Here is a 21,577-nt window from a genome sequence, read left to right on the forward strand (position 1 = left end):
CTGTAGCGCGACTGAATTAAGTATTTACGTCTTGTTCATCTGGATACCCCCCAACGAAAAGAAAGCCCCTATTCCTGCACGATGAGTTCAAATAGCACTTTGTGCACTGCGTGCTCAAATAGTCATCCGCATTTCTTATTTAGTTCTCCATGAAATGTAGGACAGTTTATAGGTTTACTGAGGAAAGCTACGTGGCTGACAGCGCTTTAGCGCTACTGAGACGTTTAACAAGCACACGCTTGTTTTTATTCCAGTAGCAGTACAGTCGCCCATTTTTTAAACCTGAACGCGCGAGCATCGACCGCCAAGTTGATAAGCGCCGTACAACGGAGTGTAGCGGCGAAATGAACGAGAATACGCGCATGCGCGCGATGAGCAGCCTTGGACAGCTGCCGTCTGCGGAAAAGCCTAGCAGACGGCAGTTGCCCACGACTGCCCATAGCGCGCATGCGCGTATTCTCGTTCATTTTGCCACTGCGCTCCGTTGTACGGCGCTTATCAACTCAGCGGTCGACGCTCGCGCGTTCAGGTTAAAAAAATGGGCAACTGTACATAAAGGTCACTGTACAGCACGGAACATTCTTCGATCGATTACTTGCACGACAGTAATGGAACAAAGGCCCGGTTATTTCACGGGACCAAAGTACGTTTTTTTCACGCGAATAATGTCCGCTGCCTTCCGGCAATCTATAAAAACGCAACACAAACGCTCAAGATAATGTAAAGAAAAAAAAAGATGTGGCTTCGCGTGAAATTACTACGACATAAATTTAAAGTACGCCGTTTCGAATAATTTTGACCATTAGGGCTCTTTAATGCGTACCTTTATCTAAGTTTACGGGTGTTTTTGTATTAATTTCGCCAAAGTTAAAATTGCGCAAGGCAACTCAGTTTTGCGATTTCCGTGACATTCCATTTTCTGTTCTTTTTAGGGGAAAATTAAGGTACGAGGGACATCATAGGACATCATAGTTGAAATCAAGAAGAAGAAACGGATATGGGCTGGGCACGTAGCACGTCGGCAGGATAACCGGTGGTCATTAAGGGTAACTGACTGGATTCCAAGAGATGGCAAACGCGTGAGAGGGAGACAGAAGATTAGGTGGGTAGATGAGATTAAGAAGTTTGTAAGTATAACATGGCAGCAGAAAGCACAGGACCGGGTTGATTGGCGGAACACGGGAGAGGCCTTTGCCCTGCAGTGGGCGTAGACAGGCTGATGATGATGATGATGAAGGTACGAAGTGTCAGACGTGACTTGACAGAAATATTTTTGTGTAGTGGGACCAGGACCGTACACAACTAAAGCTCGTCGCGTAACCTATAAACGACAGTCCCGAAGTTATACACCTCACCAGAACGCGCAAGTACATGAGAACCTTTTTTTTTACCATCAAGCCGCTAAAAGGCTATATTCACATGAGGTTTAATACTTCTCAACTTCAGGACAACGCCAAGCCAAGCGCACATTGCAATGCGCTTGAACCACACAGCGGCACCTACTGATATGAATCTCGTGAATGGAGGGCACGACGACCACACACCGCACTCTCGACAAGTGCACTCACTGATCTTATTACAGTACATATACAGCCGATCAAGGCCAAATGCTTCTTTACATCGTGTTAGGCATACGTACGTGCGGTTAAGGTTGCACTACCGCAAAGGAACGAAACTCCTTTTGAGGACCTGCATGACGTACGCGCACATGCAAACACTACGTGGCTAGCAGACGACGCATGGAGCAATCCACACTAGGCGCGTTTCAGCCAGTAGCCGCCAGGCGGCGACTCCGCTCGATCTCGCGGCCAATATGTACTGTAATAAGATCAGTGAGTGCAGTTGTCAACAGTGCTGGGTGTGGTCGTCGTACCCTCCGTTCACGAGAGTCATATCAGTGCAGGGGCGCTCTGTGGTCCAAGCGTATTGCAAAGTGCACTTGATGTTGTCCTAAAGATGAGCAGTATTAAATCTCATGTGAATATAGCCTTTTAGCGGCTCGGTGGTAAAAAAAAAAAAAGGCTCTCATGACCTTGCGCGTTGCGGTTAGGTGTATAACTTCGTGACTATCGTTTATAGGTTACGCCATAGGCGTGCGCAGGGGGGGGGGGGGGCAAAGGGGGCGAGAAGGGGGGGCGCAAAGTCAGCCCTATACATTGTAGGGGGGGGGCGATAGGGGGGGCGCAAAGGCAGCCGCATACATTGACATAATAGGGAGGGGGGGCGCTGCGACGAACCTTCGCCCCCCCCTGAAGGGCAACCCTGCGCACGCTTATGGGTTACGCGACGAGCTTTAGTTGTGTACGGTCGTGGTCCCACTACAGAGAAATACTTCTGTCAAGTCACGTCTCACATTTCAGTACTTAAATTGTCCTCCAAAAAGAACAGAAAAGGGAACGACACGGAAATCGCAAAACTGAGTTGCCTTGCGCAATTATAACTTGTGTCGAAATGTATACAAAGACACCCGTTTACTTAGATTAATGTACGCGTTAAAGAGCCGTGATGGTCAAAATTAATCCAAACGGCGTAGTTTATTTTATGTCGTAATTTCACGCGAAGCCACATCTTTCTTTTTTCTTTACATTACCTTGAGCGTTTGTGTAGCGTTGTTATAGCAGATTGCTGGAAGGCAGCGGACATTATTCGCATGAAAAAAATGTATCTTGGTCCCGTGAGAAAACCGGGCCTTTGTTTCATTACTTTCGTGCAAGTCATCAATCGAAGAAAGTTCCGTGCTGTACAGTTACCTTTGTGTACTGTTACTGGAATAAAAACAAGCGTGTGCGCGTTAAACGTCTCCGTAGCGCTAAAGCGCTGTCAGCCACGTACATTTACTCAGTAAACCTATAAACTGTCCTACATTTCATGAGTACTGAATAAGAAATGTGGATGAATATTAGAGCACACAGTGCACATAGTGCTATTTGAACTCATTGTGCAGGAATACGGGCTTTCTTTTTGTTGGGGGTATCCAGATGAACAAGTAAATAAATTCAGTCGCGCTACAGCAGTTCGTAGTAGGTGGAACACAAGCTAAACATGTACAAATAAAACAATAAGAAAACGTCATCCACTGCGGAAACGCCGACTGTTGCCGAAGGCGAGCAACCCGTTCGTTGTCAGAATGCGCTTCTCTCACGAGGAGTAGTGACGTTCGGCGCGCTTCGTGTATTAATTCGGGAATGAAGAGCGCACATATTACCAGAAAGCTGCAGTCAACGCGTTTTGTTTGCCCCAACGAAGCACTTTTGTGTGCGTTTGTATACGCACCGACAACCGCCTATCCACACTAGCGCGGCGACGGTGCTGCCACCTGTAGCCCGAACTCGCGGCGAATTGGTGGCGAGATCCAGGAGAGTCGGCACCTAGCGGCGAGTGGACGAAGCCCCGATGTGTGGATCCGATGGCTCCTTGCGTCGTCTGCTAGCCACACAGTGTTCGCACATGTGCGTACGCCATGCACGTCCTCAGATTACAGCTTATTCCGTTGTGCTAGCTCAGTATCAAATGCTTGTACGTATGCCTACACGATATCCGCCTCGTGCATCGGCATGGTGGCGCCACCGCTCGGCTAAGGTGGTTGTGCCCTCTCCCAACCCCCCATAGGATCCCATGCATTTTTAATGAAGTTTGCGGTTTCGTTGCGCAAAAACAAACTAGCGCCATCTCTCGACAATACGCCACACCGACGACGCAACACTTCCTCTTGCTTCCACCGATACGCGATGCTCCTAGGTGACCCTTCTCTCCACTTTCTTTTATTTATTTCGGTGGCCGTGAGAGCGCGCGCTGTGCACTATGCAGTAGCGCACCCGACAAGACCGGCTGGGCTCGTCGCTTTCGTCGCGTCTTCCTTGAACGTTGCAACGTTAATATTGTGTTAAGGCGGTGGCCACACGTCGGACGATGAGCCCTGATTTCGTTCAGCTGCCATCTCATCAACGGCAATGTTTCAGACGCGTCAGTTGTGTACTTTTGTCCGTTGGTTGCGGGACAAGATGGCCTCCTGCAAGACCGCATTTTTCCAAGTCAGCTGTGTGTGTAGTTCTCGGCGTCGTAGCAGTTTTGATGTCGCGAGGATGTCAACTGGTGCTACATTGTGGGAACCGCTGAAGTGACTGCAAGCTTGACGACATTGTGCCAGAATATTCTAGCGTACTGTACGCGCACGATTGTGCTACACTTAAAATACCGCGCTTGGCCTCGAGCGTCAACCTGGTACGCCTGTGTGCAACAAGCGTGTTGTTATCGTTGTTGCGTCGGTTAATATTGAATTGCAATTGGAATACCGTTTTTGCAAAGGTAAGTGAAGCTGTAAGTAGTTGTCCTGCTATATGCTCGCTACTCCACGAACATTACTTCTAGAATCGCGTTTTATTTTGAGCTGCACGTACCAAAGGAGAATCTAGCATACGAGATACATTGCACGCGTGCGCATTTCCTATATAAATCTGAGTAATGCCACGCGTGCGCATTTCCTATATAAGTCTGAGTAATGCCATGCTCAATTTAAAGCGCATGTGTTAGAGGATTGTGGCTTCAATGGTGAAAGTGATTAGATATTCCGAAATATGTGATTGCAATGCAGTTAGAACTTTCTCATATGTTAACATGGTCTGTGAACAAAAAAAAAAAACGCTGTGTGAATGTTTGTTCGTCATTTGCTAAAGTACTTTCACGCATTATTATGCAGCTGTGTGACGGCTGTTAAAACGTTCAGCAAGTTAGATTTTGGTTTTCTTGGCCTAGTTGAGTGCTACGAGTATTGGGCGAAGATAAAATCGCGTGTCTTTTGTGCGTTTCTTAAGCAGGCATACAGCTGTAATAGTCATTGTTGTTGTACTGTTTGGGGTGTTCAATAAAACAAGAATGCTGTTTTGTACTGCAACAATTTTTATTTCATCTGTGTTAACAGATCACGCAAACAACTTGGACACATGCACGTAAGAAACGTACGCAGTGCATCGCGCGCACGCATAAAAAAACGGGCCCGTTATTTTAAAACAAATAATATAGAACAATCGACGTAACAGACGCCATGGTTGTCTAGTGGAGCAGCGTCGGCAGTACAAATATCAAACCAGAATGAAACATGAATAGAAAAACGGAGAGTAACAGGCGCTTTGCCCACGGCTTCTAAGAGCCGCGCATATCCACCTATCGCCACCGTTCGCCGTTGGTGGCGCCACCAGTACCACTGAAAGCAGCAGCGCACGAGGCGGATAGACAAGTATTTCGCGTTACGAGACTTGTATGCACTCTAAAAATTACACCATTTCCCGCTAAAGGGGACCATGACGCGATGCGAAGTCGGAGCACTTGCACGATCGCGTTCCGTTGGCGTTCTTTGGGCATGCTACCGACCTCGCGTCGTGGAACGCGAAGAGGAACGCTACGCGCGTCTTGTCTTCCCTCTAGCCTGGCCGTTAATTCTCACAGGGCGAGCGGGGAATGCGGTCGGCAGGCGTGCGAGAGGGGGGTAGCGTAGGAGAGGAGTGAGAGGGGGAGGGGACGCGCATGCGCTGGTGCTCATCGCCAGGGTTGCCAATGGTGGCTACTTTTCGCCAAATTGGCGAATTTGAGAGGCCCGTGGCGATCTAAAATTATGAATGGCGACATGGCGAATTTTTGGCGATTTTCAGCTTAGGTCTCCACTGAGTTATGCATCCTAAGCTCAGTGCCTTCCCAACGAATGAGCGGCACTATTCTCTGTATTTTTCTGGGTTTTGAGGTGCACATTGCGCGCCGTTCTGTATGTCCGTCCTGTAACTCGTATGTATCTCCTCAATTCATCTAGATGCTTCTAACTCAATTCATCTAGATTCATCTAGATGCTTCAGAGCTTCGCTAAAGTTTCGCTTCTGAAGGGGCTAGATGACGGGTTGGTCGTGTGTTCCGGCCATTTGTTCCGCCAAAGCTCCAGCTATTCTGAATAGCTTGGCGACCTATTCACCGCTGCAGTATCCCCTAATCGAGCTCGTATAGCGAAGATGGGCGGATACGCGGGTGTTCGCGCAATAAAAATTTATTTATTCAGGCATTTTCTACTGTTCTCGGTGAGCGTGTGCAATGAAAACAATTGCTATATAACATGTTACAATGTCTACCTGTTCAATTATAACGGACTGGATTGACGCGGGTAGATATAAGTGATTATATATGAAAGGGACAGTGGCGTCCGGTATCATATTAGTTCACACTGAAAGGTATAAGACTCACTAATGAACGATACCTGTAAGAATTCTGTCTTACTACTTTCAATAAACCTGTTAATCCTTTTTTTCATATGAGGGGATGTAAAGCTGTCTACAAACAACGCCTTCGCGGCTTTCGCCCAAGGTTTACCACACTTTTACCTTTGAAACGAGCGGACAGGGATGGAAGGATATCATGAGCGTTTTATCCTTTCATACTTGCGCCGCCGCGCACATCTTGCGGCTAGCCGGAAAACCAGGTGCACCAAGCACTCCCATGGTGAAGGGGCGATGCGCCTGGTATTGAGAAATGTCAAGATACTTGAAGGGCTTTGAATGGCACTGTATTCTACGGGGCTATACATCAGTGAAAATTCATATTACTAGGATATGCCGCACACATCTAGAATGGCGACTTTTTTGGCGAAACTTCTAAAAAAATGGCGACTTTTGGCGACTTTCTGCTCGTTGTTTGGCGACATTTACTCGAAAGTCAGTGGCAACCCTGCTCATCGCGGCGTTGCGCAGGAGAGAATTTTGGCGTGTCTAGCCCGCGTTTCAGAGGAAGAGTGGAAAGGGGGAGGGGAGAGGGGGAGGAAGAGAGAAAGTGGAGAGGGAAGTGGAGAGGGGAGGGGAAGTGGAGAGGGTTGCGCATGCGCAGTAAGGGTGGTCACACCGCACACCACCACCACCACCACCGGATTGAGCTCCGCCATAAGATACTTCGCATCTAATAAGTGAGTGCATGCCCGTGTCGGTATGGCGCTAGGTCTAACCATCGTACCGTTCATTCGTCAAAATCATTTCAATGTGGGTACCGCTTTCTCGTTCAAGCGCGTCACATAGTTTGTTTGGCGTCGGCATAAACGAAAAAAAAAGTACTCAATGTCGAGGTGTGAATGCAGAATTTTAGTGACACCATCTCGTGATGTGTTGGCGATTTGTAAATCCTTGTGAATCCTTGCGATAAAGTCACCCCTGAGGAAGGGACCGAATCGGTCCCGAAACGTCGGGTCAGTTTATAGTTTTTAAATTTTAACTTTAGCAACTTTGGACTATAAGTGGCTGGAGAGTTGATTAATTTTTGTACGCAAAGCATGAAATCGTCTGCAGAGGATGGTAAGCGGTAAAAAAGGCCTGAAGCCACGCATTTCTACAGCAATACGCGTATTCATGCAAACAGAAAAGCAGAGTGCACAAAGTTCTACTTCATCTAATTACGCAGGAATACAGGTTCTCTTTCTTTGTAGCCGCTAGAGCAAGAAGTAAATACTTCAATGGCTCAGTCGCGCAACACAGTTTATATTGTGGTACGTAGATGCCACCCCTTGCGCACGCCTGTGATTCTAATGCTCCATGCACGTATAAGTACGGACACGCAAGAAAGGATGTTATGGTCCCCCGGAACGCTCTTTAGCACGGTGCGGGCCACTCCCACGTCGGAACTGAAAGACCAAGTCTCTCTGCTGCGTCGCGGGCCCGTTGGACTGCCCATAGCTGTTCTTCGAGTGCGGAGCTGGTAATAGCAGCCTCCCATTTGGACGGCGTTATGACTTCGCCGTCGCGTAACGCGGGGAACCTCCAGAGCATATATGTTCTAGGTTGGTTATGTCCCCGTATAATGAACATCCGTTAGTTGGCTCTATTTACGGATCAATTACGTAGAATGAAAGGAAATTATTGGTCCTTCTCGCGCGAGCTGGCGCTCGTACCTTGCTCCGACGATCAGCTGGTATCTGTGGATGTCAAAGAGGAGCTCTGTGTAGTAGCCCGTGTCTCCGTGCGTGAATCGTAACATCTTGCCGTCCAGGTCTGTAAAGGAGAAAATGTCATGGATGTGATGAAAGGTATTTTACGAGCATCGCAAATGTTGCACGCATCGCACATATTATTTGTTGGTATTATCACGAGCATACGCCGCGGTGATCTAGCACGTGGTTCCACTCCCGGCTGCCGCGGCGGTATTTCGATGGAGGCAACACGCTGGAGGCCCGTGTACTTAGATTTAGGTGCACGCTAACGAACCCCAGGTGGTCGAAATTTCCGGAGCGATCCACTACGGTGTGTCTCGTAATCATGTCGTGGTTTTGGCTCGTAAAACGCCAGATATTATATTATTACGAGGCTGAACTGTGTTTTCTGTCGAAGATGTTGCATTCTAACGACGGCCCAACACGTGATCGTCGCGCGTCTGAGCGCGCGTGCAGCAGGCAAAGCTATAGCAACGTAGGCTTCCCTGCTGTGTCTCGAGAGCATCGTGTGTTGAGCGAAGGATAAGTCCAATGGAATGGATTCGCGGAGAGTTCGCTCGCTAAGGCTCTCCTGTAGTGTATTTCTTGCACGTTTGTAGGCGAGCTTGACAATAACAGCGATGAAGTGGACTAGATGCTGTACAATATATTCTGTGCTGGTACACTCGGCCACAAGATAATATGGATCACACGGGTGCGTACCGAAATTGCCGTTCGCGCCGTATAGTGGCGAGCCGTATGTTGCCGAGAGGATAACTCTGGCGATTTCGCGGCCAGAGATATGCTTTCGACAGCAGAAGGCTCGCCACTAGACGGTGCAGACGGATATTTCACCACGCGCTCGCGTGGTCCTTGTTACAGGAAAGGTTTCAATATAATTATATGACCTTGGTAGCGCCGAGAACCCGTTTCAGGCCCGGAGAGCAAGGGGGGGGGGGGGAGTCGCAATGTTATGTGGACAAGAATAAATAAGTAAATACAGTTAAACGAAAAAGGACACGGAGGGAAGACGCAGTTAGCCCTTGTGTGTGTATACGCTTCTCTGCGATATTCGCACGTTGCTTTAAGCCTCACGACTCGTTTGTTTGAAAGCAGGGCCAAATTATATGCCCACGGTGACGCCCGACGCATACCAATAAACTCTTAAATAGCGTTTCGCCGCGGTCTGCTGCGGTTAGGGGTTAAATAGGCTCCTCTGCTGTACGTATACATAGCGCTTTTATACGGACGCACCTCGGAAGGAGATCTAGTGACTGGGCTCATCAACTAACGGGGCAGCGCTGCAGTTTACCGGACAGTTATCGTCGACGATTGCGTCCTTAAGTGCCCCGGAAGAACTGAGCCCCCCGGCCGAAACGAGATCAGCGAGAGAGCGTCGGAGGCGGGTTGCAGTTTTGACACGCTTCTCAAGCCTGCCGTGAGGCATACGCATCACGTGGCAAGAATACTTGTAAACACACACATAGCACAACACTTCCGGTTTCACCTTCGAAAATTGCCGGCTAAATTTAGCAGTTAGCTAATGTGGGAATACGAATTTCAATAGCCTATACGTATTTACGTGGCACCCTCCAAATGGTATCACTTTGGTAATGCAGTTGAAACGCTATTTGGGTGAATCTCACTTTGAGGCTTGCGTGAAAGCTACGTTAGCGAGCTGAAACCGTGCAACCGCGTTGTCGATGGACGCTGGGACAATGCATTTTTTTACGCTGAAGGAAGAGATATAGAGGCTGACGTTTATCCATGGTTCTAGACGTATAGACGTGCCCCATTAGGGGGGAGGGGGGCGGGGCAAAGCATCATCGAAGCCCCCCCCCCCCCCCCTCTTGCGCACGCCCGTGATTCTAATGAAAAAAAAATAAATGAGAGGGGGGAACGATTGCTCCATGCACGTATAAGTACGGAATCGCTTAAAGTGAACGGAGCGACGATTATTTGCGCTCGCATTTCACTGGTCAGGGTGCACGGTTTAACCGTGCGTTTAGACGACCACGATGTCGCAGGGGTGTAAAGGCCACGCGTGTACGTGAGTTTTCGCACGCCCTTTCGCCTGCGCTCCCGCATTTAATTAGCGAGTTATTGCGAGCACGGGCCGCCCGCTTATGTGATGCGCGCGCCGTCGTGTGTTTATGCGCGGGCTGCACGCGTTTACCGCAGCGATGCCAGGCCCTCGGAACAAGGGACGTGCGCGCTCCTCCAAGGTGGTCCTCGAACTTTTCCCGGAAGGGCGGACAGCGGAACAAAGCGCTGTTCGAGCTGAGCGTATACTTAATGGACTCACAGCAGACCTCATTACAGATTTTGGTCATACTTGAACAAGCAGCGCTCCTTGGCTGAGAGGATCTTAATATGGTCGACATTATTAAGGTGAAACCTTTAGATGCCTCATCAAACGCGAAAATTGACCGGCGGCGGCGTCAACGACGGTTAAATGTCGTCGCGTGATGATGATATTTATCACGTGATGACCTGGCCATAGGATGTCATCACGTCGTCACATAACGTGACGTCACGTGATGACATCATCACATGACTCGCTCGGTCAAAGCAGGGCCGATCACGGAGGCAGTGCAAAACCAGGTGAGGCGCAGAAAGCTTTTGGAGGGGGAGCGGGGGAGGATGAGTACATCGACCGAGAAGTAAACGAAGAAGATGGCTTTGGCCTTCGAGTCGTTTTAGCACAAGGTACCCTGTGAGTTTGACTGCTGGCTATTACATCCCGTTCAATATTGTCTCTCTCACATGGGCTTATATGCGGCAGCGGTATACATGCACTGACACGGTCATTTTCTGTGGTCACTGAAAATGTCGAACACAGAGACAAAAATGCATGCTTGCCTTTTTCCCGTATTGTGATGTGCGCCGAGGCGGCGACCAGGAACATTGTGACGCAGAGTATCGACGCTCTGAACAGCCCGAGAAGTGCATGTCTGGGCAGCCGCTGGGACGCTGGCTCTTCGGAAGTGCGCGGTACTAGGCTCATGGTGTCCCGTATGACGTCACTGCACCGTCCGGACCAAGTGGCGACGATACCTCGAACAGCTCCCGCCGAGTGGTGTTCTCGCTGCCGTGGCCATCTTGACCCGCGAACCTGCAAAACAATGAGAAGGAGGGGGGTTTCAACATTCGCGATGTACGCTTGAGCACAAAAGCGTACGCATGGCTGTGGTATACATACAACATACCGCGCGTCAACGTGTCAAATGGAAGGCCTATAACTTTACAGGCCTCTGAAGCAGAAGCTCTGCATCAAATCTATGCTGTCCACATCGTTGGTCCCGTAATACTGAAAAGTCGTTGCGTATATACCTTGCTTGACAGTGTCAATATCTGTTGTTCGACTGATGCACGCTGCGTTCAACCTCACCCGAAGCTTCGGCATTTAGAAGACATGGAGACATCGTCATCTTTTCACGCTCGTTTCTTATAGCAAGCTCCGCACGCCTGATTCATGCGCAGCGCGCGGATGGAAATCGGTACAACCGGAAACTTGGTTTTCAAGCTGTCCACCTGTTGAACTGTAAACGTGTTAGCTGCCGCATCGGCCCTTATTATTTTTCTCTTCCCCGTTGTGACGCCAACAAACGCGCACACGACGGTATAGAGCTCCATGTCGGGTGATATACGCTCGCGATGTGAGCCACGGTGCACACACTCACACGGAAGTGCGCGCATGGCAGGCGCGGGAAGAGGGCCACCAGGCGTTTGTCTGCGATTGTTTTGTGTTCGTGTGTGTGTGCGTGCATGCGCGCGCGCGCGCGCGTGTGTTTGTGTGTGTGTGTGTGCGTGCGTGCGTGCGTGTGTGTGTGTGTGTGCGTGTGTGCGTGTGTGTGTCGCGGCAGCTGAACAATCGTTAGCGCGTGAAAGCAGGAGCCCGCATGCTGCAGTTGGAGACAGGCGCGCTGCGTTGCACGGCTGTGGGGCTTCACGAGCTGCGGCGCCCGCCCCGTGGAACCTACACGCGAAGTGTCATTTATTGGTGCGCGGTGATGTATTGGTCGTAATGGCGCGCCGTCGTAAATGTAAACGCCGCCAAAAACACACAGGCTATATGCGGTACAGAGTGCGCGGCAACAGGGAGCCCGGCCACCGGTTCGTCTCATTATTGCGTGCAGCAGCCGTGTTGGTTGGCTTCGCCGCACGCACCTCTCCTACCCCTTTTCCTCTCGGCCTTTTCCATCAACGTCAAGAGGTCGCGATGGCAGTGGGTGACGTACGCGTATGCATCCGGAAACGGCTATGCCGCGGCAGGTGCGCTGCACGAGTGCATATATAAGCGCCTACGTAAGCCTTGCCGTTAGGAGAGTAACCGCTGACGGGCGGCGCCCTTCGATCGCTACAGAATGCCGAGGAAAGACGGCTCTTATGCAGAACCGCAGTATCACGGGCGAGCTCGGAAAATGTATAGCTACAAGCGTGGTTACTGCTATCGGAACACGCCGCTCTAACTGGAGCGTTTATGCGTGCGAAGGCACATCACTTGTCTGTGCACCGTGCCACACTTTCGAACGTTCCGCGAAGCAGGCGTTTATCCAATGTTCTGGTTTCTGGAGACATTGTCACATTCCGCCATGTTGAACCTTTGAGCCAATCAGAAAGGCCATAGCGCAGCCCTGTGAGCCAATCAGACACGACGAGATGGGGAATTCAAGACTATATGGCGGAACCAATGTCGCTTTGCTGCGCTTAGCAAGAGCAGACAAATTGGTACGTTAATGAGACACAGTCCATGAACGCTCGTTCGAGTTCCAGCAAGTTCCATCGTATGGTATTCATTAAAGTCGTTATGCTTTCCACATGATTCAATTTCGCGCCAAGTACACACCGCGAGTTCGTTTGTACACTGGATAATATATATATATATATAATGACGATGGTGGGAAGGCAAACAACACGTAACTCTATCATCTGTTCGCAGGATAGATATAGTATCGGTATGACATCTTAACAGAACTTGCGCAACGATCCCTGCTCCAATTTCCAGGCGTTATGTACGAGCACGACCCGCAGAACGCGCACCCCGCGGCCGGCTGGCAGCCTCGCTGACAAAAAATGGTTCGGCGCGCCTTTCGCGCGGGCCGCTCGTCGCATACCCCCACGAAGCGTGTTTCCGTAAGGCCGTCTTCGTTTCCGCACGGTTTTGCACCATTTATTATTTTTTTTATAGCAGAAAGCAGCTTCTACTAGTATAGAGTGTGCACAGAGCCGCTGACACGCGCTCGGAATGAAGTCCACCGCCAAAGCACGAAGCCGCAATGAAGCTCGCCGTGCGCACGGCATTTGCGACGAATGGAGCCCGCGTCGTCGCCGCTTAAATCTTGTTTCCGCCTCGAGCAACCTAACCAAACGCCTGGGAAGAATGGGTCATTTCGCGGCGGGGGTACCGGACCAGCACTCTATATATACGGAATGCCTCGGTCTTCTCAGTGGGGGATGTTCTCGAGAAAAAGCTATATTTTGAACGGTATTATAGTAAGAGCTGGATTTGCATCGCCATAAACGATATAACTTTAGCAACCCTTAATTATAGACACGCCGCACTGGCTAGCTGGCGTGACTTGCCGTTCTTTCAGTTTCCGCGTTCCTTCCAGCGCCAGCGAGATGACACTTTCAACTGCAACAAACACGCGCCCGTTTCATGGCATACATGCTCTGAAATGTGTAAACGAAGAATTGACCGAGTCCACCGCTTTTGGCTTGGACACGATTTCCTGGTAGTGGGACGTATTGCTTTTGCTTTTGAATATATTGAATTCCTGCTTTAGACTCTTAAATACTGTACATTAAAGATGCACAATTCCACCAGTAAACACTCCCCAAGACACGGAGGTTTTGAAACCGTTCATATTGTATCTGCGGAGGTGCGCACAGCTTAAGACATTATTATTATTATTATTATTATTATTATTATTATTATTATTATTATTATTATTATTATTATTATTATTATTATTATTATTATTATTATTTTGTAAAATTGTGATTCGGACGCATATTATGCATGGGAAAACAAAGTCAGAAAACATTCGATCATCACAGCGTTTCTGTTTTGGAATATAAGAAACGACGCCTTTCTGCATTAACCGTCCATAGCGCGTCGCGATGGTGGACCAAGAACTTCACTATGACATTTGTTGTTTCCTCATTCCTCTCGGCGGTAGCCCCATTGTGAGGGACACTTTCGCGAGCTTCCACTATAGCCAACACGCGGTTACACTTGCATGACACCAAAGTTCTTGTATACATGGGATCACGAAACAACTCCTCTCGCTCCAACTAGACGCCTCTGCGACGTTCTAAATCGCGGAGTCGACGGAACACCCGTTTCTGCGAATAGCCAGCGCACAATGAGAGTTCCCGCTGTCACTCTCTGCACGTATACTTACACGCCATCGCACGCGTGTTCAGCGGTCAAGCGGTCTGCAGAGTTCATTAGGGCAACACGCGGCGAGTCGTTCTTGACGTGGTTGTAAGTAAGCCGCAAGCTGGACAAACGATGACCGCATGACCGTGACCGCGTGACAGAAGCAGTCATGGCGTGCGCTTCGTGCCTCTCAAGAGTGTCAGTATACTGTAATGGTGCTGTCTCGCGGACGACTCTTAATGAGCTAGAGGATAGAGAGAGAGAGAGTGTGTGTTGAACGCAGGGCGCAGCGTGATCCAGCTTGGAGGGTGCTCTCGCTCCGTTGTCCGCGGATAAAAGAGGATGACGCCTTCGCGTCTGCGACCGCGCGCGCGCGCGCGCGCCCCGTCGCGTGTTTGGTGCGTCCCAGTTTCGGTGCTGAGCGACAGTTGCTCGCGGCACTGCTGGAAAAGCGGAGCTTGAGCCAGCGTGTCTTCTCCGAGTGCCGAGACACACGAGAAGAGACGAACGGGATGCAGCAGCCAACAGAGGTCGGTTCCATTACCGGGTCGCCGCCGTTTAGTGTGATGGATCACCGCCACTCACATCAGAACCGCGGCCTGCCTGCCCGCCGGCGCTGCTTCTCACTCTGCATTCGAGACTTGGGCGCCAGCCGAGAGAACAAAGGGAAGAAGGGCGCGCGCGCGATGCTTGGCCGTCAATGCGGAAGCCACGTCGCGTCCGCCTGTCATTAGTGGCATCAGCGTGCGCATGCAAGCCAAGAGGCCCTCGCCATTGTTTAGCCGGCACTTCGTTGCTCTGGCTGGCTGCTGCCCCCCTAAGCTTTTTGGCGATGCAGATGCATGCAAGGAGGAAAGCCATGGTGCGCGGAAAAACCTGGCCCCTTCCCCGTCCACGGTTGCCTTGCTTACTATTCAGGGAGTCGAACGGCCGGCGAACCGAGTGCACGGGAGCACCCACTATGCTTTCTTGTTTTCCGTTAGGTCCCGTTGTATCCGTGTACGCGAAGGAAAAAGATCAAGTGAGTGCCGCGGGTTGTATACGACGGCGTATTACGCTGTTTTATCGCGCATTCGCGTCAACGGAAGATAACAGCGGAGCGGAGGCGCGCATGGATGTAAGCCTGAATGTATTACTTGCCCTATATGTTGTACGTATCTCTGCATAAGTAGGAGGAGATATAGGCGGAGGAAGAAAACAAAGAACAATAAAAAGACATTGCGCCTTTGGCTCAGATGTGGCATCGTGCCATTCTGTGCCCGCCGTGCATGATGCAAGAGATTCGTACGTGAGCAGAAACATAGGGGGAAAAAAAAAATAAAGACCGTCATTTCCTTCGACGACGCAGTCCCGTTGTCCGTTGTAAGCCATTGTATTTCTCATAGGAAGTGTATACGGTCGTGTATTAAGGGGTGTAGGCGAAGCGGCACTGCAGTGAGCAGCTGGGTTGCAAGGCGTCAAAATGACCGAAAATTACGGCCTTCACTCGATCACCATTGCAGGGTGTTTATACTGAGCGCAGTGGGTGGCCTGGTTCTTCTGTCTTCATTTTTTCCTATTACAACCCTTTGTGCTGCACTCATGAGTGAGACTGATGGAAGGTCTACAGCCAAATTCGAGCCGGACGCCACGACGATATCGAAGCGCAATGAGCCTGGAAAGATAAAATGGCCACCTGACGCGAGCGGTCACGGAACACTGAAGAGCTACTGGACTCTGTAGAGTAGCCGCGGTGCGGCCGGTGGATGCAGGGCTTTTGGGCGGGTCGGGACAACTACGGACAAGAGTACCTACACGTTCGTTAAATACAGAATCGGGAGCTGTAACCTTTCGCTGCGAGTGCGTTTCGTTCACGTTCAAGCGCCGTTCCGTTCGCATGTTCAGCGGTAAGTTCCGCGACCTTTAAAAGCAGCCGCGCAGTTCCACGCAGGGAGGCTTCGTCAGTGCCTGGAATTCGGGCAATCTGTGTGCTTCTTGTAACTTTCTGTCCTGTCTAAGCGCGCTGTTTCATATTCAAGATGTACCAACTGGCCCGCGAACAATCATTGTTACAGCTAATAAAGCAGATCACTTAAAACAAAAACACAGCAGGGGGAGGAGGTAGTGTATCGATTCATACACGTTTCATTCAGTCGAAACAGTATATACCTGGGGCTTGCCCGGGGGTACTGTTTAGAAAATAAGCGTTCATTCATCATCATCAGCGCTGCAAGATGAAGACGATGGACGGAGTATATGGACACGTCCTTTACTTTGCAGCTGCACCTTTTTTTTTTTTTTTCCATATTTAAAACCGGACACTTATGCACAACGAAAACAATCAGCCGCAAGCCACAAACGTAGAAGTTGGCCCCCTTCGTCTGCGGATACGTACTGAGTTCAATGCAGGGGCTAGAATCCCAAAGCTTTTAGTTCGCCAAGTTGGCCGCGGTCACGTTCGCTATAATGTGTCTGAGACCACGACTGACCGCTCATATGCTAGTAAGAACAGTTCTAGCGTATACAAGAACGTTCTTATAAACATGGGAACGCACACTTCTCACGGCGACTGTAGAACGGGATGTACCCGCGGAATCCATTGTCTTTTATGAATATGCTTCCATTTGTTCTGTTGGGAGTATCAGAATAGAAGCTTGAGCGAGTTGGTAGGTATTCATGCTCGTAAATGTGTGCGCTTCACGATGTTTGGACGATCTATAGACTTTTGGAGTAACCGGTCGATCTCGTAGCCACGTGGTCGGTTCCCTACACGTCCCATGCATTTTGACCAAGTTTAGGAACCGTTTTCCTCAGTAACTTAAAGGGGTCTCCACACAATACACATATAATTTTCTTTCAAAAATTCCGCTCTTATAGCTCTACCAGACTCATTAAGTCCGACTAATATTACAGTTTGGTGATTTTTTTACCGCTGGGACCTAAATATTGAGTTCATTTGCATCTTTCAAAATTTGTAACGCAAAAACTGTCAAACGTACAATTTCAATTCTGGTACAGTAGTTGTATGCACTTATGCAGAACACAAGGAAAATAATCTACTGTTTATATTGAAATACACAGGAAATAATGGTACCTATGTATAAAAACGTGGTTTGGGATAATCGGTTTAAAGTAGAAAACGCTGGAAAGCGAACATCTTTCGCCACAAACACCGTTCAACCATTTTATTTAGTAGCTGTACGAGCTTGTTAATCATTGCCAAAGTCATTTTTTTCAATTTCGAGACTGTCGTCTTGCTTGCCTTGCTTTTGTGAGCTGTCGTGCAATTCGCAATGTGTCGTCGATTGTGGTCAACTTCTTTCCGCAGATTGACTATATTTTGGCCAGGCTTCATCCTAATGATTTAAGAATTTGGCACGTACCATACTGCCATGATTAAACGAATAAACACCATCCAATGTGGCAATCCTGAAGCCTAACAAGAGAGCAATACTCTGCGTCGCCATTCCTGTTCACACTTTGCACGTACAGTTTCCTCGTACAATTCTGTCTAATTGCATCACAAATACTATTCATGTCCATTAGAGCATATCCGTTGTCTCCCTGCAGGCGTTTCGTCTAGAAGGACGCTGAAAAGGATGAGAGATTCGTCGATGAAGAGCTTGCTGGTTCAGCGTTCGGCACCTCAGTACGTCGCCGGCATTTATTCGCATTTACAAGAGAACTGTAATGGTTGCCGCGAAATTTTCACTTGCTGAAGACCTTTTTTACCCTCAGCATCTCAACTTAACGACAGGCGTGACAGACACAAGGTGTAATGAAGCTTGGAGCTGAAAATGTTCGAACAGACGCGCTCCGAATAAAAAGCGCGGATAGAATTGGGCGAAGATAAAATCGCGCGTGTCTTTTGTGCGTTTCTTAAGCGGCATACAGCTGTAATAGTCTTGTTGTTGTACTGTTTGGGGTGTTCAATAAAACAGAATGCTGTTTTGTACTGCAACAATTTTTATTCATCGTGTTAACAGATCACGCAAACACTTGGACACATGCACGTAAGAACGTACGCAGTGCATCGCGCGCACGCATAAAAAAACGGGCCCGTTATTTTAAAACAAATAATATAGAACAATCGACGTAACAGACGCCATGGTTGTCTAGTGGAGCAGCGTCGGCAGTACAAATATCAAACCAGAATGAAACATGAATAGAAAAACGGAGAGTAACAGGCGCTTTGCCCACGGCTTCTAAGAGCCGCGCATATCCACCTATCGCCACCGTTCGCCGTTGGTGCGCCACCAGTACCACTGAAAGCAGCAGCGCACGAGGCGGATAGACAAGTATTCGCGTTACGAGACTTGTAGCACTCTAAAATTACACCATTTCCCGCTAAAGGGGACCATGACGCGATGCGAAGTCGGAGCACTTGCACGATCGCGTTCCGTTGGCGTTCTTTGGGCATGCTACCGACCTCGCGTCGTGGAACGCGAAGAGGAACGCTACGCGCGTCTTGTCTTCCCTCTAGCCTGGCCGTTAATTCTCACAGGGCGAGCGGGGAATGCGGTCGGCAGGCGTGCGAGAGGGGGGTAGCGTAGGAGAGGAGTGAGAGGGGGAGGGGACGCGCATGCGCTGGTGCTCATCGCCAGGGTTGCCAATGGTGCTACTTTTCGCCAAATTGGCGAATTTGAGAGGCCCGTGGCGATCTAAAATTATGAATGGCGACATGGCGAATTTTTGGCGATTTTCAGCTTAGGTCTCCACTGAGTTATGCATCCTAAGCTCAGTGCCTTCCCAACGAATGAGCGGCACTATTCTCTGTATTTTTCTGGGTTTGAGGTGCACATTGCGCGCCGTTCTGTATGTCCGTCCTGTAACTCGTATGTATCTCCTCAATTCATCTAGATGCTTCTAACTCAATTCATCTAGATTCATCTAGATGCTTCAGAGCTTCGCTAAAGTTTCGCTTCTGAAGGGGCTAGATGACGGGTTGGTCGTGTGTTCCGGCCATTTGTTCCGCCAAAGCTCCAGCTATTCTGAATAGCTTGGCGACCTATTCACCGCTGCAGTATCCCTAATCGAGCTCGTATAGCGAAGATGGGCGGATACGCGGGTGTTCGCGCAATAAAAATTTATTATTCAGGCATTTTCTACTGTTCTCGGTGAGCGTGTGCAATGAAAACAATTGCTATATAACATGTTACAATGTCTACCTGTTCAATTATAACGGACTGGATTGACGCGGGTAGATATAAGTGATTATATATGAAAGGGACAGTGGCGTCCGGTATCATATTAGTTCACACTGAAAGGTATAAGACTCACTAATGAACGATACCTGTAAGAATTCTGTCTTACTACTTTCAATAAACCTGTTAATATTCCTTTGTTTTCATATGAGGGGATGGTAAAGCTGTCTACAAACAACGCTCCTTCGCGAGCGTGCTTTCCGCCCAAGGTTTTACCACACTTTTTAACCTTGAAACGAGCGGACAGGGATGGAAAGGGATATCATGAGCGTTTTATCCTTCATAACTTGCGGCGCCGAGGCGCACATCTGGGCGGCTAGGCCGGAAAACCAGGTGCACCAAGCACTCCCAATGGTGGAAGTGGCGATGCGCCGGGTAATTGAGAAATGTTCAAGATACTGTCCTGAAGGCTTTGAATGGCACTGTTATTCTACGTGGCTATACATCAGTGAAAATTCATATTACCTAGGATATGCCGCACACATCTAGAATGGCGACTTTTTTGGCGAAACTTCTAAAAAAATGGCGACTTTTGGCGACTTTCTGCTCGTTGTTTGGCGACATTTACTCGAAAGTCAGTGGCAACCCTGCTCATCGCGGCGTTGCGCAGGAGAGAATTTTGGCGTGTCTAGCCCGCGTTTCAGAGGAAGAGTGGAAAGGGGGAGGGGAGAGGGGAGGAAGAGAGAAAGTGGAGAGGGAAGTGGAGAGGGGAGGGGAAGTGGAGAGGGTTGCGCATGCGCAGTAAGGGTGGTCACACCGCACACCACCACCACCACCACCGGATTGAGCTCCGCCATAAGATACTTCGCATCTAATAAGTGAGTGCATGCCCGTGTCGGTATGGCGCTAGGTCTAACCATCGTACCGTTCATTCGTCAAAATCATTTCATGTGGGTACCGCTTTCTCGTTCAAGCGCGTCACATAGTTTGTTTGGCGTCGGCATAAACGAAAAAAAAGTACTCAATGTCGAGGTGTGAATGCAGAATTTTAGTGACACCATCTCGTGATGTGTTGGCGATTTGTAAATCCTTGTGAATCCTTGCGATAAAGGTCACCCCTGAGGAAGGGACCGAATCGGTCCCGAAACGTCGGGTCAGTTTATAGTTTTTAAATTTTAACTTTAGCAACTTTGGACTATAAGTGGCTGGAGAGTTTGATTAATTTTTGTACGCAAAGCATGAAATCGTCTGCAGAGGATGGTAAGCGGTAAAAAAGGCCTGAAGCCACGCATTTCTACAGCAATACGCGTATTCATGCAAACAGAAAAGCAGAGTGCACAAAGTTCTACTTCATCTAATTACGCAGGAATACAGGTTCTCTTTCTTTGTAGCCGCTAGAGCAAGAAGTAAATACTTCAATGGCTCAGTCGCGCAACACAGTTTATATTGTGGTACGTAGATGCCCCCCTTGCGCACGCCTGTGATTCTAATGCTCCATGCACGTATAAGTACGGACACGCAAGAAAGGATGTTATGGTCCCCCGGAACGCTCTTTAGCACGGTGCGGGCCACTCCCACGTCGGAACTGAAAGACCAAGTCTCTCTGCTGCGTCGCGGGCCCGTTGGACTGCCCATAGCTGTTCTTCGAGTGCGGAGCTGGTAATAGCAGCCTCCCATTTGGACGGCGTTATGACTTCGCCGTCGCGTAACGCGGGGAACCTCCAGAGCATATATGTTCTAGGTTGGTTATGTCCCCGTATAATGAACATCCGTTAGTTGGCTCTATTTACGGATCAATTACGTAGAATGAAAGGAAATTATTGGTCCTTCTCGCGCGAGCTGGCGCTCGTACCTTGCTCCGACGATCAGCTGGTATCTGTGGATGTCAAAGAGGAGCTCTGTGTAGTAGCCCGTGTCTCCGTGCGTGAATCGTAACATCTTGCCGTCCAGGTCTGTAAAGGAGAAAATGTCATGGATGTGATGAAAGGTATTTTACGAGCATCGCAAAATGTTGCACGCATCGCACATATTATTTGTTGGTATTATCACGAGCATACGCCGCGGTGATCTAGCACGTGGTTCCACTCCCGGCTGCCGCGGCGGTATTTCGATGGAGGCAACACGCTGGAGGCCCGTGTA

At 49.3% G+C, this 21,577-nt stretch overlaps 1 protein-coding gene across 4 annotated transcripts in view; it reads right to left on the reverse strand.

The window, feature by feature from the left end:
* The window catches only part of LOC119393838 (semaphorin-5A), a 192,835-nt gene that overhangs the window by 42,762 nt on the left and 128,496 nt on the right, over positions 1 to 21,577 (reverse strand). For 2 of the 4 annotated variants that reach the window (XM_037661018.2, XM_049416390.1), the window contains exons 3-4: positions 10,790 to 11,042; positions 7,910 to 8,009 (exon numbers count right to left, since the gene is read on the reverse strand). In XM_037661018.2, the coding sequence (XP_037516946.1) occupies positions 7,910 to 8,009; positions 10,790 to 10,934 (245 nt within the window). In that variant the 5' untranslated portion in view covers positions 10,935 to 11,042. Of the gene's footprint in view, positions 1 to 7,909; positions 8,010 to 10,789; positions 11,043 to 21,290; positions 21,391 to 21,577 lie in introns of all 4 variants that reach the window. The other 2 variants (XM_049416388.1, XM_049416389.1) reach the window with 2 other exon arrangements.

Source organism: Rhipicephalus sanguineus, chromosome 5 (genome assembly GCF_013339695.2).
Source record: "Rhipicephalus sanguineus isolate Rsan-2018 chromosome 5, BIME_Rsan_1.4, whole genome shotgun sequence".
In the NCBI taxonomy this organism is placed as follows: domain Eukaryota; kingdom Metazoa; phylum Arthropoda; class Arachnida; order Ixodida; family Ixodidae; genus Rhipicephalus; species Rhipicephalus sanguineus.